At 42.1% G+C, this 14650-nt stretch overlaps 1 protein-coding gene across 6 annotated transcripts in view; it reads left to right on the top strand.

Moving 5' to 3' along the window:
* The window catches only part of CHD1L (chromodomain helicase DNA binding protein 1 like), a 42756-nt gene that overhangs the window by 19820 nt on the left and 8286 nt on the right, over window positions 1-14650 (top strand). For 4 of the 6 annotated variants that reach the window (XR_004973353.1, XM_036344038.1, XM_036344041.1 and 1 more), the window contains 9 exons: window positions 1448-1521; window positions 3458-3568; window positions 4217-4331; window positions 4919-5072; window positions 5969-6134; window positions 8975-9123; window positions 11181-11344; window positions 12088-12293; window positions 13842-13940. Coding sequence is in view for 4 of the 6 variants with exons in the window: in XM_036344038.1 (XP_036199931.1) it covers window positions 1448-1521; window positions 3458-3568; window positions 4217-4331; window positions 4919-5072; window positions 5969-6134; window positions 8975-9123; window positions 11181-11344; window positions 12088-12293; window positions 13842-13940 (1238 nt within the window). In the remaining 2 variants the exon portion in view is untranslated. The remainder of the gene's footprint in view (window positions 1-1447; window positions 1522-3457; window positions 3569-4216; window positions 4332-4918; window positions 5073-5968; window positions 6135-8974; window positions 9124-11180; window positions 11345-12087; window positions 12294-13841; window positions 13941-14650) is intronic. The other 2 variants (XR_004973354.1, XM_036344039.1) reach the window with 1 other exon arrangement.

Here is a 14650-nt window from a genome sequence, read left to right as displayed (position 1 = left end):
TTTTTTTAAATTGACTTCAGAGAAGGAAGGGGGGGGGGGGAGAGAGAAATATCAATGATGAGAGAAGATCATTGATCGGCTGCTTCCTGCACACCCCACACTGGGGTTCGAGCTCGCAACTTGGGCATATGCCCTGACTGGGAATTGAACCGTGATCTCCTGGTTTATAGGTTGATGCTCAACCACTGTGCCAAGCTGGCCGAGCCTGTGATGTCAGCAAAATCTTGGGAGGTTCTATCTCAGAGACATGAATTGGGCCTTGGGAGACCAGGTCATTTCTGGAGCCTCTAAAAGTTCAGCTAAGTGATCAGTAGCCTGATGTTCAGCCGGTACCTGATCCTCCTAGTCCTAGTCTCCAGAGGGACAGAGTAGTCTAGAGAAGTCCTAGCTTCCAAAGAATTTAGAAGTTCTTGGGACTATTTCCCCAAGTGGGCCTGAACCAACCTAAAACTCAGATTTGGCAAAAGCACCCACCATTAGGAATGTGCTAGTCAAATAATTGCATGTCTTTTTATATTCTATTGGCTCTGATATATATATATTGTGAGTGTGTTAGAGTTGGAGAGGATCCATAAATATCTTCTCTCTAACCATTTTATTTCATAGGTGTTGAAACCGACCCAGAGTGGTTGTGTGACTTGTCTAAAGTCAGCCAGTCAACAGTTGGTAGAGATGGGATTAGAATTGAGGCCTTCAGCTTCAAGTTTAATGCCTTTTCCTATTTGGGGCTAGAGTCTTGAAGGAATTCTTTGTAATTCTTCCTGTTGTACCCATTGTAAGCTCAGATGAAATGAAAATGTTGTTTTGACAGTGCCATACTTCTTTGTGTATGACAGCTTAAAATAACTGATATCATGGGGCTCTCGGCTTGACTTCATTCTTGGCCTACCCCATTTTGCCTCCTCCTCTCTTCACTCCTCTCCCTATACGTAAGTTCTCTCATGTATCTTATGAGATATCCCCTGCCCCTTGCTTCTCTAATGCTCGATAGACTTCAACCAGCATAGCTCTAAAGAGAGGATAGTGACTTTACACCCTCAAGTAGATGTAGATGGCTGACCCCAAACTCTTCAGTGCTTTCTGCTTTTTTGGTGCATTTGCATTTTGCATCTTACTCTTCTAATGTCTTTTATTTGCTGTTAAACTAAGATTCTCTTCCCACTTGGTAAATTGATCTTACAGAGCGAGGCACCTTGGTTATCCTAGGGCTGCATACACTCGATGGTGCACTGACACATGCCCCTGGGGGTATTCCCTCTCTGCCTTGAGAACTACTGTGAAGGATATGGCTGCGTTTGGACCTATGTCCTTCCATAAGGCATTTAGCATTTCAGAGGAAATCTCTGTAAATGACCTTGACATTTATACTTCTGCTTCAGCATTTCATTTATTTATAAACTTGCATTCTTTGGTAAATTTCACTTGAAGCTTTTCTTTTTCTTGCCAGGGGCCATCGAGTTTTACTTTTCTCCCAAATGACCCAGATGTTGGATATTCTCCAGGACTACATGGATTATAGAGGTGACGTCCCATGGCCACTACATTTCTCCAGCCTTTTTCGGACTTAACGGCCCAGATAGGTTCATGAAGAGTAATTGAGGGTGTGGGGATGTTACAGAGGAAAGCATAGAAGAACATTACTCAGAGGCAAAGGCAGATTAAAAGTCAGGAGAAAAGTGTGTGACGCAGGGATTGACAGCAGGGTGCAAACACGTGGGCAGAAATAAACACACATTCCCATCGGTGATGTGATTTACAAATACGGGTCCTGGAGAAAATGTGTATTGCAGAAATGTTGAGAATTTTTGCAATGTATGATAAATAGTTTTAGTGAAGGGAGCTATCAGGGTCCTGCAACATTCAACTCAACAGTTGAGTACCTGTTCAAGGTCAGTGGAAGAGATGGGTACTGAAATTACAGAGAGCCCACATAGCAACCAAGAAAGAGGTAAATGGAATTTTTAAAAAATAGATATTTTTATTGATTTCAGAGAGAAGGAGGAGGAGAGAGAGAAACACCAATGATGAAAGAGAATCACTGATTAGCTGCCTCCTGCACGCATGTGCCCCGACTTGGAATCAAACCATGACTTCCTGGTTCGTAGGTCAACACTCAACCACTGAGCCACACCAGACAGGCAAGACAAAGAATATTAAAAGTAGCAAGAGAAAAGTAGTTAGTTACCTACAAGGCATCTCCTATAGCTAGTTACCTATAAGACTGTCAACTGATTTCTCAACAAAAATTTTGCAGGCCAGAAGGGAGTAGCAAGAAATATTCAAAGTGATGAAAAGCAAGGACCTACAACCAAGATTACTTTACCCAGCAAAGCGGTTATTTAGAATCAAAGGACATTAAAAGAGCTTCCCAGACAAGAAAAAGCTAAAGGAGTTCATCACCACCAAACCATTATATAATGTTAAAGGCTCTTGAAGGAGGAGGAGGAGGAGGAGGAGGAGGAGGAGGAGGAGGAGGAAGGGATTAAAAAATATGAACAAAAAAAAATATGAACAATAAAATGGCAACAAATACTTATCTGTCAGCAATTGAATCTAAAAAACAAATGAACAAGCAGAACAGAAACAGACTCATAGACACAGACAATTCTGATAGTTGCAAGATGGGAGGGGGATGGGGAGATGGGTGAAAAAGGTGAAGGGATTAAGAAGTACAAATTGGTTGTTACACAGTAGTCATGGAGATGTACAGCATAGGGAATGTAGTCAATAATATTCTAATAACTATATATGGTGTCATTGGGTATAAGATTTATTGGGATAGTCACCTAGTAAGTTATAGAATGTTCAGTCACTGGGGTGTACACCTTAAACTAATATAATATTGTATGTCAACTATAATTGAACAATAAAAAAATTATTTAAGAAAAAAGGAAAAGAACTCATAGACAGTCTCCCAGAGCCACTTGATGCCCCCCAGGTACTGTAAACCGGTCCAGTGGACACTTGCAGGAAATGCCATTGGCACATTGAGGAATCCCCAGGTTTGTAAACATGGCGTGGGCACATAATTCCCCTCTCCAACATGGGTCTGCGGTGAAGCCGGAAGCCATCTGGCAGGCTCACTCATCAGCTCCCAAGCGCTTGTCTTGCCGCTCACATAACTGAGAGTTATGTCATAGCCAAACGGGGAACCGCTGCACAGCATGGTCCTCAGTGTGCTTGAGAGAGAGTCAGGATTGAACATTGAGTCCAGGAATGCCAAGTATATCTTACCAACTGCATGTATTTAAAAGAGCCGGAGGAGTACATTATGGAAAGTTCCTTGGTAAGACAATAAAATGACCCCTACACTTTAAATTTTGCCTGTGGGATTCGCTTAAAATTGGGGCATGCTTGTGTAGGGAAAGGGACAAAATTAGCGTTTGGTTTTGAGCTGACAGTGCTTTATTCGAGTATCTGAAAAGGGTTAGTATCTGTTTTCTTCTCGCATGTGAAGGCTACAGTTACGAGCGTGTGGATGGTTCCGTGAGAGGCGAGGAGAGATACCTGGCCATTAAGAACTTCGGACAGCAGCCCATTTTTGTATTTCTTCTGAGTACCAGGGCAGGTAAGTCACATTGGCATTGACAAAGGCAAATAAGGACTTTTACATCTCAGCACTTAGTATGTTTTTCCTTATTTCTCTGAAAGTGTAGGTCAGTCCTGAGGAGTATAAAAAATGGGACTTTTAGGTCGCTGCCATAAGTTTACCAAGGTACTGGCCTTCTGGCATGGTTTCTATTGCAGCCAGCCTTTCTTAGCTGTCATCTCATTAGAGAAGTAAGGCTGAAACCTGGGGTGGTCAGGGAGTGATTCTAATCTGCTTTAACCATTGACCTGGGATTGCCCCAGATTTCAATAATTTTGTGGACAGTTTTATTCCTAATTTAGCAGAGGTAGCTCTCCTCCCCAGCCATGAATTTGTGAAATGAAATCGGAATCTGTCCACTACTTACGTGTCCACTTGTGCTGCTTTCTCCTACTCCCCTCATTCTGTTACTTTCCGTCGTTAAATTTTCCCAAGTCAGGCGCTAGGAGCTCAGGGAGCAGTTTGAAAACACTGCAAGTTTCTGGAGTTAGAGATTGGGGTGAGTTTGAAGGAAGAAGCCCGATATTTTGACAGTTCAGTTTATCAATCTGACCTCTGTAGCCTTGTGTCTTTTCTAGTCTCTGGTCCTCATACTGTCGATCATTCTCCTTTGTGCATTGTTTTCAGGTGGAGTTGGCATGAACCTAACGGCAGCAGACACCGTTATTTTTGTTGACAGTGATTTCAATCCTCAGAATGACTTGCAAGCAGCCTCCAGGGCTCACCGAATAGGCCAGAACAAGTAAGAGATTTAAGCAGCGGCGTGTTTCCACTTGTTGGCTACTCAGCAGTCTGGTTTGGGGAGGAAGGTGGTAATCCTGTGATAGTCCCAGACTGGAGGCTGAGAGACTGCTAGGGGTTAGCCCAGGTTTGCTGCTGACTGGGCAGGGCACGTTCTCACTCAAGACTTGCTTTGTTAAACAGAGCAAAATCAAATTGTGAAAGGACTAGAAGGAACCTTCAGAAGTTATTTAACTCATCGTGCCTGAGTTAGGGTCTAACTCAGTTAAAAAATTTGTGGTGTTATGGAACTAAGCCAAAAAGATGGGTCTTACCCTTTGACCTGAAGATAATCTGCCACAGATAAGGAATCCCAGTTCTGACCGTCTCATCATTCCTTCCTTAACTCTTTTGGAAAAGTTTAGTGAGATCCTATGTGAGGTCAGATCTCTCTTAACAGTGGCTCTGTCCACGGATAACAATGTCCCTTTAAATGTGCCCCAAACATGGCATTTTGGGTTTATGTCCTTTTCGGTGCATCAGCCTTGTATGCTTGCACCATCTTTGCAGACTCCGGTAGCACACTCCTCTCCTTTGACTTCTGTACAGGTCTGTTAAGGTTATTCGGCTGATCGGCAGAGACACCGTGGAAGAGATAGTTTGTAGGAAAGCCGCCTCCAAGCTGCAGCTCACCAGCGCAATCATGGAGGGAGGGCATTTTACCCTGGGAGCCCGGAAGCCTGCAGTTGATGCTGACCTCCAGGTATAGTAGGTTGTTCTTCACTTCAGAATATGTCAGGGTTTGTAGTCAGTGCTCTCTGTGGATGAGAATGTAAGTGAAAAAACGAGCATCGCCCTGGCTGGTATGGCTCAGTGAGTGGGGCGTTGTCCTATGGACCAGAAGGTTGCTGGTTCGGTTCCTGGTCAGGACACCTGTCCGGTTTGTGGGCTCAGTCCCAGTAGGGGCATGCAGGAGGCAGCCTATTGATGTTTCTCACATAGATGTTTCTCTTTCTCGCTCCCTCTCCATTGCTCTCTCTCTATAAATCAACAAAAATATTTTTTAAAAGACTAGCATTAATCACCCACTCTCCTCAACTATACGTTTGGTCTCTGGCCAAACTCTTCCTCCTCTAGTACCTATTGCATGCAGGCTGCTGTAGGAGCTAGAAATGAATATGATATAGAAAGGCAGCAGAATAAAGAATAACGATGTGCTTTGGATCCATCTGACTTGGGCTCAAATCCAGGCTTTGTCACTTGTTGACTCTGTGGCTCTGAGCAGATATCTTAACCTCTTAGCTCTAACAGGGTCTCTGACTTCTCTGTGGCTGTTGAGAATGCCTATGAAAAGGACTCGGTCAGGAAGGCAATGGTAATGCAAGAAATTACTATTATTCTTCAAAAAAAATAATTGGAGGCTCATAACTTGTTTTTATTATGAGAATTGTCAAAATCAACATTTCTGGCCATCATTTATCATACTTTCTATTTAGCCATCATTCAATTGTTAAATGGCTCTGTTGGTTTCTTATCATGGGGAGAGAAGAAACGGCCCACCGTCAGGGAAGGAATATACCCGGTGTCACTTGGCAAATCCCTGACATCCCGGTGTTTGACTTCACGAGAACTGACTGGACTTTGTTTTCTCCATTCAAGCTGGGTGAGATACTCAAATTCGGTTTGGATAAACTGCTGTCCTCTGAGGGGAGCACCGTGGATGAAATAGACCTGGAGTCTATCCTGGGAGAAACAAAAGATGGCCAGTGGGTGTCTGATGCCTTGCCGACCGCAGAGGAAGGAAGCAGAGAGCAAGAGGAAGGAAGTAAGTCGGGGGTGAGAGCAGCACAAGGGGCACAGCCCCCCTAGGCTAGGACACGAGATGAGTCCCCATGGAACAGGGGTCCTCAAACTACGGCCCGCGGGCCACATGCAAATACAAATATTGTATTTGTTCCCGTTTTGTTTTTTTACTTCAAAATAAGATATGTGCAGTGTGCATAGGAATTTGTTCATTGTTTTTTTTTTAAACTATAGTCCGGCCCTCCAACGGTCTGAGGGACAGTGAACTGGCCCCCTGTTTAAAAAGTTTGAGGACCCCTGCGGAAGGTCCTCAGTACTGCTCTCTGGGACGTCTTTTTCCTACCCAGCCTGTTCTCATCTTGGGCACACTGTTTAAGACTGACTTGGTCCAGGAACTCTTTCCAGACTGACTGGGCATTATCTGGCTATTACCTTTTTTTTTTTTTCTTTTTAAAATATTGTTAAAGCAACTAATGATATTGCCTTTTTATTATTTATTTATTTATTTTATTTTTATTTTTAAAATATATTTTATTGATTTTTTTATAGAGAGGAAGGGAGAGGGATAGAGAGTTAGAAACATGGATGAGAGAGAAACATCAATCAGCTGCCTCCTGCACACCCCACACTGGGAATGTGCCCACAACCAAGGTACATGCCCTTGACCAGAATGGAACCTGGGACACTTCAGCCCACAGGCAGACGCTCTATCCACTGAGCCAAACTGGTCAGGGCTGGCTATTCTCTTATAGCTGAACTTTGAATCAAAGTAATGATATTGATGCTTATGTAGTATCAACCTCAAGGGTCTTAGTTTGTACTTTTCCTCCCTTGGTTGCAAGCATCGTCTTCTTTATTAGTAAATCCGACTGTCCTTAGTATGGTGCTTTCCATATAGTGATTCCTTTTCTGAATAGTATGTTTTTTAAGTTACTATTCAGTAACTTAAGTTACTATTCAGTTATCACTGAGTGCTCTGTGCTCAATCAAAAGTGTGTACTCTGTCATGTGCTTTATACACCTAATTTTCCATTTACTCTTCACAATACCCTACGAGGTGCAGGCACCAATTCATTTTAGTTTTTTAACGAAGCAATACATGTAAATCATGAGATGATTTGGTCATTCTCTTAATTTTTTCTGAGTTTGGTTAACATTTGTCTGTTTCTATTCTGAATATTTGAATTTCTGATTTGAAGTTTTTTTTTTCTTTTTTTTTTTTTCACATAGTAGCTTTGTAAGGGTGTTCCCTGATGTCTTATGATTGTTTAGAAAGGACTTTATTTTTTTGTACCAGTGGCAACAAGGATTCAGCGTGGACTTGGGTGAGAGGTTTGAGAGTCTAACTAGGCTTCTTAATTCAAGAGAACCTTATCCCATGGGTGCAGAGATCAGGGCCAGTGTCTTTACTGGACGGGGCCTCCTCCTTTTTGGTGGGGAGTAGGGTTGATGTGACTTCTGGTCTTGGGTTCTCTTGTCTCTGTATGACCCTGAGTTTTCATCACTTGCTTCCTTCCTACCTTTAGCCATAATGCAGCCAAGGCATGTCTGCCCCTTCTAAGTTGTCCAACTGCCAAAAAGCAATTACTCTGTCAGGCAGCCCAGCATGTTTGTAAGTTGAGAATTGCCTGTAATATGAAGCTACGTATGTTGATCATATTTGACAGTTCTCGGCTCTTTGTTTTTTTCAGCTCTTTATTTGTTTCCACATGTTGATAGAGCACCTCATTGGAAGCCCACTGTTGATTTAATTAGCAGGTGCCAATTAGAATTACAGATGGTTGTATTTGGGTGTACGTGTGAAGCAATTGATCTCTGGAGAATAAAAATATTTTGCTTTTGTACTCTCTAGAGAAAACATAGCTGATTTCATAATGCTGTGAAAATATATGCTTTGGTGACATATACTATTAAATACACTTCAGTTTAGAATCATCATTTCACCTCTCTGTGGTTGCTAGTCTTGTCATGAGTTTCCTTTATCAGTGACTCATGATCTTGGCAGGTCACCCAACCTCTTTGAGCCTTTGTGTTCCCATCTGTAAAATGGTGCTGTTAATGTCCGCTTCTCTCTTTTAAACAATTGTAGAAATCTAGTGTGATAATGATGTGAAAGTGCCCTGATAGCATAACATGCTAATTCAAGATTACACTATTGCTGTTATTGTAATTGGCCTGTTATCTCTTCTCCTATAGACACAGTAATATACTGAAAAGAGTACACTGGCCTTAGAGTCAGAAAATTCTGCCTTATTTATTAACAGTAAACATTGGGGAGTCCCTTAATCCCTGTCTTGGTCTGTCTCCATTTTCCCTTTCTTAAGTGAAGGGGTTAGTTACACCATGATTGTGGTGAGGCTCATGAAAATGCTTTTTGAGATCTGGAAAGACTACCGTAAATCTAAGGGATTATGTTTATGATTCCTCATTTTTCTCATCAGTTTGCCACTTGCTTTTTTAATATTACAGAAAAGGGGGGAAAGAGTTGAGTATTAAAAATGTGTTCAGAATATGTTCTTAGTTACTAATGTCGGGAGGTTTATGCTGAGGAATAGTGTGGCATGAATGAGTGATGAGTGATTCAAAACTCAACAGGATGAAGGTACTCACGGACCATGTAGAGATGACCAAAAGGGCTTTAGCCATGCTCTCGCCTTTGAAAAATAAATGTGTGAGATCTCCATTTGGATCCAGAGCCATCGGTGTCAGTGGGATCGGAAATGCAGCACCTTCATCACAACCTGGTCTTGGCTCATTTAGAATATAGGCTGTTCTTTGTTCACCCTGGTTATTGCTCTGAATAGAACTAATCAATTTTCTATAAATATCTAACGTTTCTCTTTTTATGTTTTATATTCTTAGAAAATCACATGTACTTATTTGAAGGGAAAGACTATTCTAAGGAGCCCAGCAAAGAAGACAGAAAATCATTTGAGCAACTGGTGAATCTTCAGAAAATCCTTTTGGAGAAAACTAGTCAAGAGGGCCCGTTACTCCGAAATAAAGGCAGTGTAAGACTATCTATAATAATAAAAGCGTAATATGCTAATTAGACCGACAGCGGACCACCTTCTGGACATCCTTCCAGACAAAGCCCGGGCTGTGAGGGCTGAGGCAGCCACCGCAGCCCGGCCCCCGGCTGTGAGGCCGAGCCCCTTGCACGAATTTCATACATCAGGCCTCTAGTTAATTTATTATTATTATTTGTTTAAATATATTTTATTGATTTTTTACAGAGAGGAAGGGAGAGAGATAGAGAGTTAGAAACATTGATGAGAGAGAAACATCGATCAGCTGCCTCCTGCACATCTCCTATGGGGGATGTGCCCGCAACCCAGGTACATGCCCTTGACCGGAATCGAACCTGGGACCTTTCAGTCCGCAAGCCGACGCTCTATCCACTGAGCCAAACCGGTTTCAGCTCTAGTTAATTTATATAAAAGAATAAGTTCTTTCAATTTTTCATTCTAAGTGAATAAAAAATTATACTGGGTGTGATTTTTTTTTTGGTAGTAAAAATATATTCTTATTGATTTCAGAGAGAGGAAGGGAGAGGGAGAGAGAAACATCAATGATGAGAATCATCCATCGGCTGCCTCTTGCATGCCCCTACTGGGGATCGAGCCTGCAACCCGGGCAAGTGCCCTGACTGGGAACTGAACCCTAACATTCTGGTTCATGAGCCCTAACAACCACTGAGTAACACCGGCTGGGCTGGATGTGATTTATTAAGAAATAAATTGTAAGCATTTGTTGAAATATAAGTATAATTACCTTGGCCAGTGTGTGGAGTGGTCTCCCCCTCGCCGTCTGCCTTTCTCCAGCCTTCAAGCCTTCAGTCTTTCTTTTAGTCAAGATGAGTGATAAGCCTGACTTGTCTGAAGTGAAGTTTGACAAGTCAAAACTGAAGAAAATTAATACCAAAGAAAAAATTATTCTCTCCCCAAAGGAAACTATCCAGCAGAGAAGGAGTGTGTTCAAATATTATAAAACAATCTTGTCTGAAGAACAAATTTCAGCATTGCCTGAATGTCTTGGATTTGGGCTTGTTTTTGTGTTGTAGAGATTTTAGGCATCATCTGATGTCTTCTCACTCATACGCCCTGGCTAAGAGTCAGGGGTAACCAGTGTTCTCTTACATACATTTTTAAACTCCTCATTGCTGCATAAATTCCAGCTGGCAGGTGGTGTTTAACCTCGCATTGATGGCCTTCGTGTGTGTAGTCCTTGCACCCTCTGTAGGATGAACCACTTGTAACCTTCTAGGCTGGATGCTTCCATTGCTCTCTAATCTTTACGAAGTGACATGCTTTTGCAGCTTCTTACAGTTTATTTCTAATGTAGCAATAAGGTATATACATAATCACTAAAAACAAGGAATATAAGTATGATTAACTGTACTGTAATATAAAAACTATGTAAAAAGTTGGCATAAAAAAACATTAGGAAGGAGAATTTATTTTGCCTCTTACTGCAGGTGAAAGCAGCTTGTCCACTTAAGCCACCCCTGGAATCACTGGGTTACAGCGATATACATACCCTTCTCTCGATGATCACGACCCCATGTCAGTAGGAGAGGAGCGCAATCACACTATATCTCTAATGTCCATATTATTTATGGGCACTTAATATGTACTCGTTGAATGCTAGCTATAATTAAGACAATCATGATGTTGAAATATTCTGTTTAAGAAAGAAATACAATACATTGTATGAGGATTTTCATTAAAAAAATGGTTAAACCTAAAATGGCATCCTGCAAGGTATGCTTTCCATTTTTAAAAAGTGATTTTTCTGAAGTGCCTGATTATTAATGAAATTAATCAAAATGACGTATAGCTTTACCAACCATGCCAGTCCTTTGGCTGAGTTCAGAGCTCAGTGTCCTGGTCGCCATGCCTTTGAGATGTGTGATGGAAGAGTAAATTGAAGTGGCGTGGAGATGCAGCGTTTTGTGAAATATTAAGCATGTTGCTGCCATACAGAGTGTGTTCTCGGGAGGAACGAAACTCATGAAGGAACAGGCAGCCCACAAACTTCTTGGTTATAGATCTTGTTCTTCCTACAGGTTCTCATGCCAGGCCTTGTGGAGGGTTCTGCCAAGAGGAAGCGGATTCTAAGTCCTGAAGAGCTGGAGGAGAGAAGGAAGAAAAGACAAGAAGCAGCGGCCAAGAGAAAGAAACTAATAGAAGAGAAGAAGAGGAGAAAGGAAGAGGTGGAACATAAGAAAAAGTATGTGGGCGTTATTTGACTGCATTAATCAGTAAAGCTGAGGATCACAGTTGGTAAAAGAATCACTACTGTATACTGAGTCCACAGTTGAACATCACTTTAAAAAAAAAGTATTGATTGATTTGAGAGAGAGGAGAGAGAAAGAGACATCATTTGTTGTTCTACTTACGCATTTACTGCTTGATTCTTGTATGTGCCCTGACTAGGGATTGAACCCGCAACTTTGGTGTATTGGGATGACGCTCTAATCAACTGAGCTACCCCGCTGGGGCTAGGACATCATTTTAAAATTGCAGGGGGAAAAATTGCAGAAAACTTTTATAAAGCTGGCAGCTCCTACTGGTAACAATATTTTTATAATGTTTGAACTTTAACCTAAACAGATTGCGGAGGTGAAAAGTCCTGAGTGCCTAGGCAGAGAAGATACATTCAGTTGAGGCAAGAAAATTTAAGATCTTATTGTAGCTAATAAAAAGTAGTTTACTCACAGTCCCTTTCAGTCATGTTCTTAAGAACAGGGACATCTGGTGGCTGCTCATTATTGCAGTATAGACAGGAAGCAGTCAAGTTTAATGGGTAAGCCTTCTTGTTTATTAACAGATGGGCAAAAACTCAAATCAGGGTGAGTTTCTAATTGCATTTCCACTTGGCACTCAAATGTTTGTGAATAGCAATACAAAACGTGCTCCACGGGAAATGGTGATTTGCCTGATTAAATTCCTTTTCTCTCTGGCCTGTTGAAGGATGGCCTGGTGGGAGTCCAATAATTACCAGTCCTCCTGCCTGCCTTCCGAGGAGAGTGAACCTGAGAATCTAGAGGACGGGGAAGAAGAGAGCTCAGTCCAACTGGACTATGAAGATTCAGACTCGACCTCCATCAAGTATGTTAGTGGTGATGTCACCCACCCACAGGCCGGTGCGGAGGATGCTGTGATCGTGCACTGCGTAGGTAGGAGAAATGGTGCGGGCTCAGGGTGGGGGCCTCAGTCTTTATGGTGCTAAGAACTGGGGAGGAGGAAGCAGAACCCTGGCCTAGCGCAGTCTTGTGTGGTCAAAAAAAAGTGTGAATTTTAGCGTCAAGAGACTTGGATTTGACTCTTGTCTCTCGTTTACCTGGTTGAGTAACCCAACCTCCCTGGGCCTCAACTTCCTTATCCGTATAATGGGATGATACTATCTACAGTATTCTCTTCACAAGGTTTTTAAGAGAGTGAAAGGAGGCAACATCCATAAGACAAATGAATCCTTTGAGTAAAAGCAGAATTCCAAGCATGTTTCCCCCTCACAATCTTTGCACTTTTTTACTTCCTCTGCCTGGAACCCTCTTTCCCCAGTTAGCCACCATCAAGCATTGTTCAGATGTCTGTGTGTCAGAGAGATCTCCCTTGCTTGCCTTATACAGAACAGACCCCTTCCTCACGCCTCCATTTCTCTATCTCCTTTCCTACCTTATTTTATTTGATGACACATATCACCATCTGACATTATGTATTTGACTGTTTGATTGCACTAGAAAATAAGCTTCATGGGAGCAAGGTTTGATGTCCACTGCTATAACCCTGGTGCTTAGAACAATGCCTGACACGTAATACATGCTAACAAATATTTGTAATATGAATGAATGACTCTAAATGCAAGGTACTAACCAGCTATGTTAACACCAGCTTGAATGAATCATTTAACCTTTCCTCTTCCTTACCTGTAAAATGGGAGTCACGTATTGTTGTAAGTACTAGTGCTACAACTCTCTTTGTTTTGTTACGTCAACTCTCCACTCTTCTTTGGTCATCTCCCAGGAATTACAGAAGTTCTACAGAGATTTTGCTCTTTCAGAACACTAATTTTTTCGATGCTTTCCTGTTATGATGGCCGGGTATATTAGAGAAAATCTAAACATATTTGAGAAATCCAACCTGTGGTATTCCTAGGAGATTAGATTGATTTTTCAAAGGGAAGAAGAAACTTCCTTCTAGAACAGTGGTTCTCAACCTTCCTAATGCCACGACCCTTTAATACAGTTCCTCATGTTGTGGTCACCCCCAACCATAAAATTATTTTCTTTCTTTTTTTTTAAAATATATTTTATTGATTTTTTACAGAGAAGAAGGGAGAGGGATAGAGAGTTAGAAACATTGATGAGAGAGATCGATCAGCTGCCTCCTGCACGCCCCCCACTGGGGATGTGCCCGCAACCAGGGTACATGCCCTTGACCGGAATCGAACCCGGGACCCTTGAGTCCGCAGGCCGACGCTCTATCCACTGAGCCAAACCTGTTCGGCTAAAATTATTTTCGTTGCTACTTCATAACTGTAATTTTGCTACTGTTATGAATCGTCATGTAAATATCTGAGATGCAGGATGTATTTTCATTGTTCGCGACCCACCGGTTGAGAACCACTGTTCTAGAAGTCTATTTGGTGTAACTTTGTTGTTTTTTTTTAATTGTGGACTGGACTTTGCCTCCTATAGAAGAAAATGTTCTCTTTCTTCTGTCAGATGACTCTGGCCACTGGGGCAGAGGTGGTTTATTCACAGCTCTGGAAAACCGATCCGCTGAGCCAAGAAAAGTATATGAGCTGGCTGGGAGAATGAAAGGTAAGGAGCAAGCAGCGAGAAGGGCTGGGGATGGATTACGAGAGGACACTTAGGGTACGCATCATGTGGGTTTAAAAAGCAGTAGATAAGGAGTCGGAAGAGCTGGATAAGGAGTCTGAATTCTGTCATCAGTTAGCTAGTTGTAATGTGACTTTGAGGCAGTCCCTTCCCCTCCCTGTGCCTGTTTTCTCAATTATAATTTGTGAATAATGGGACTATAATGAGGATAATGAATGTGCAACTGCTTTGATAAATGTTGATCCCTGCATGCTTGTTAAAGTTTAGGATTTCATTGCTTAATCCAACTCACCCCATCTTCTTAAGGCAGTGGTCGGCAAACTCATTAGTCAACAGAGCCAAATGTCAACAGGACAACGATTGAAATTTCTTTTGAGAGCCAAATTTTTTAAACTTAAACTATATAGGTAGGTACATTGTTATTAACTTAATTAGGGTACCCCTAAGGCTTAGGAAGAGCCACACTCAAGGGGCCAAAGAGCCGCATGTGGCTCGCGAGCCGCAGTTTGCCGACCACGGCAGTAAGGGAATCTCTCATGAAAGTGTGAGAGCCTATGGGAGAGAAATCAGACACACCATTAAAGTGCTAACAGAAGCTGGGTGCTGAAGGGAAGGAGGCTGTCTTATAAAGAGCACAGGAGGGGGTGAAGCTGTTTGGTGCCGGGGGATTTGGAAGTCTGAACAGTATTCTC

This window comes from Myotis myotis, unplaced genomic scaffold (assembly GCF_014108235.1).
Source record: "Myotis myotis isolate mMyoMyo1 unplaced genomic scaffold, mMyoMyo1.p scaffold_m19_p_18, whole genome shotgun sequence".
Lineage (NCBI taxonomy): Eukaryota > Metazoa > Chordata > Mammalia > Chiroptera > Vespertilionidae > Myotis > Myotis myotis.
The sequence above is the reverse complement of the archived record's forward strand: the minus strand, read 5'-3'. Positions and strand labels throughout refer to the sequence as shown.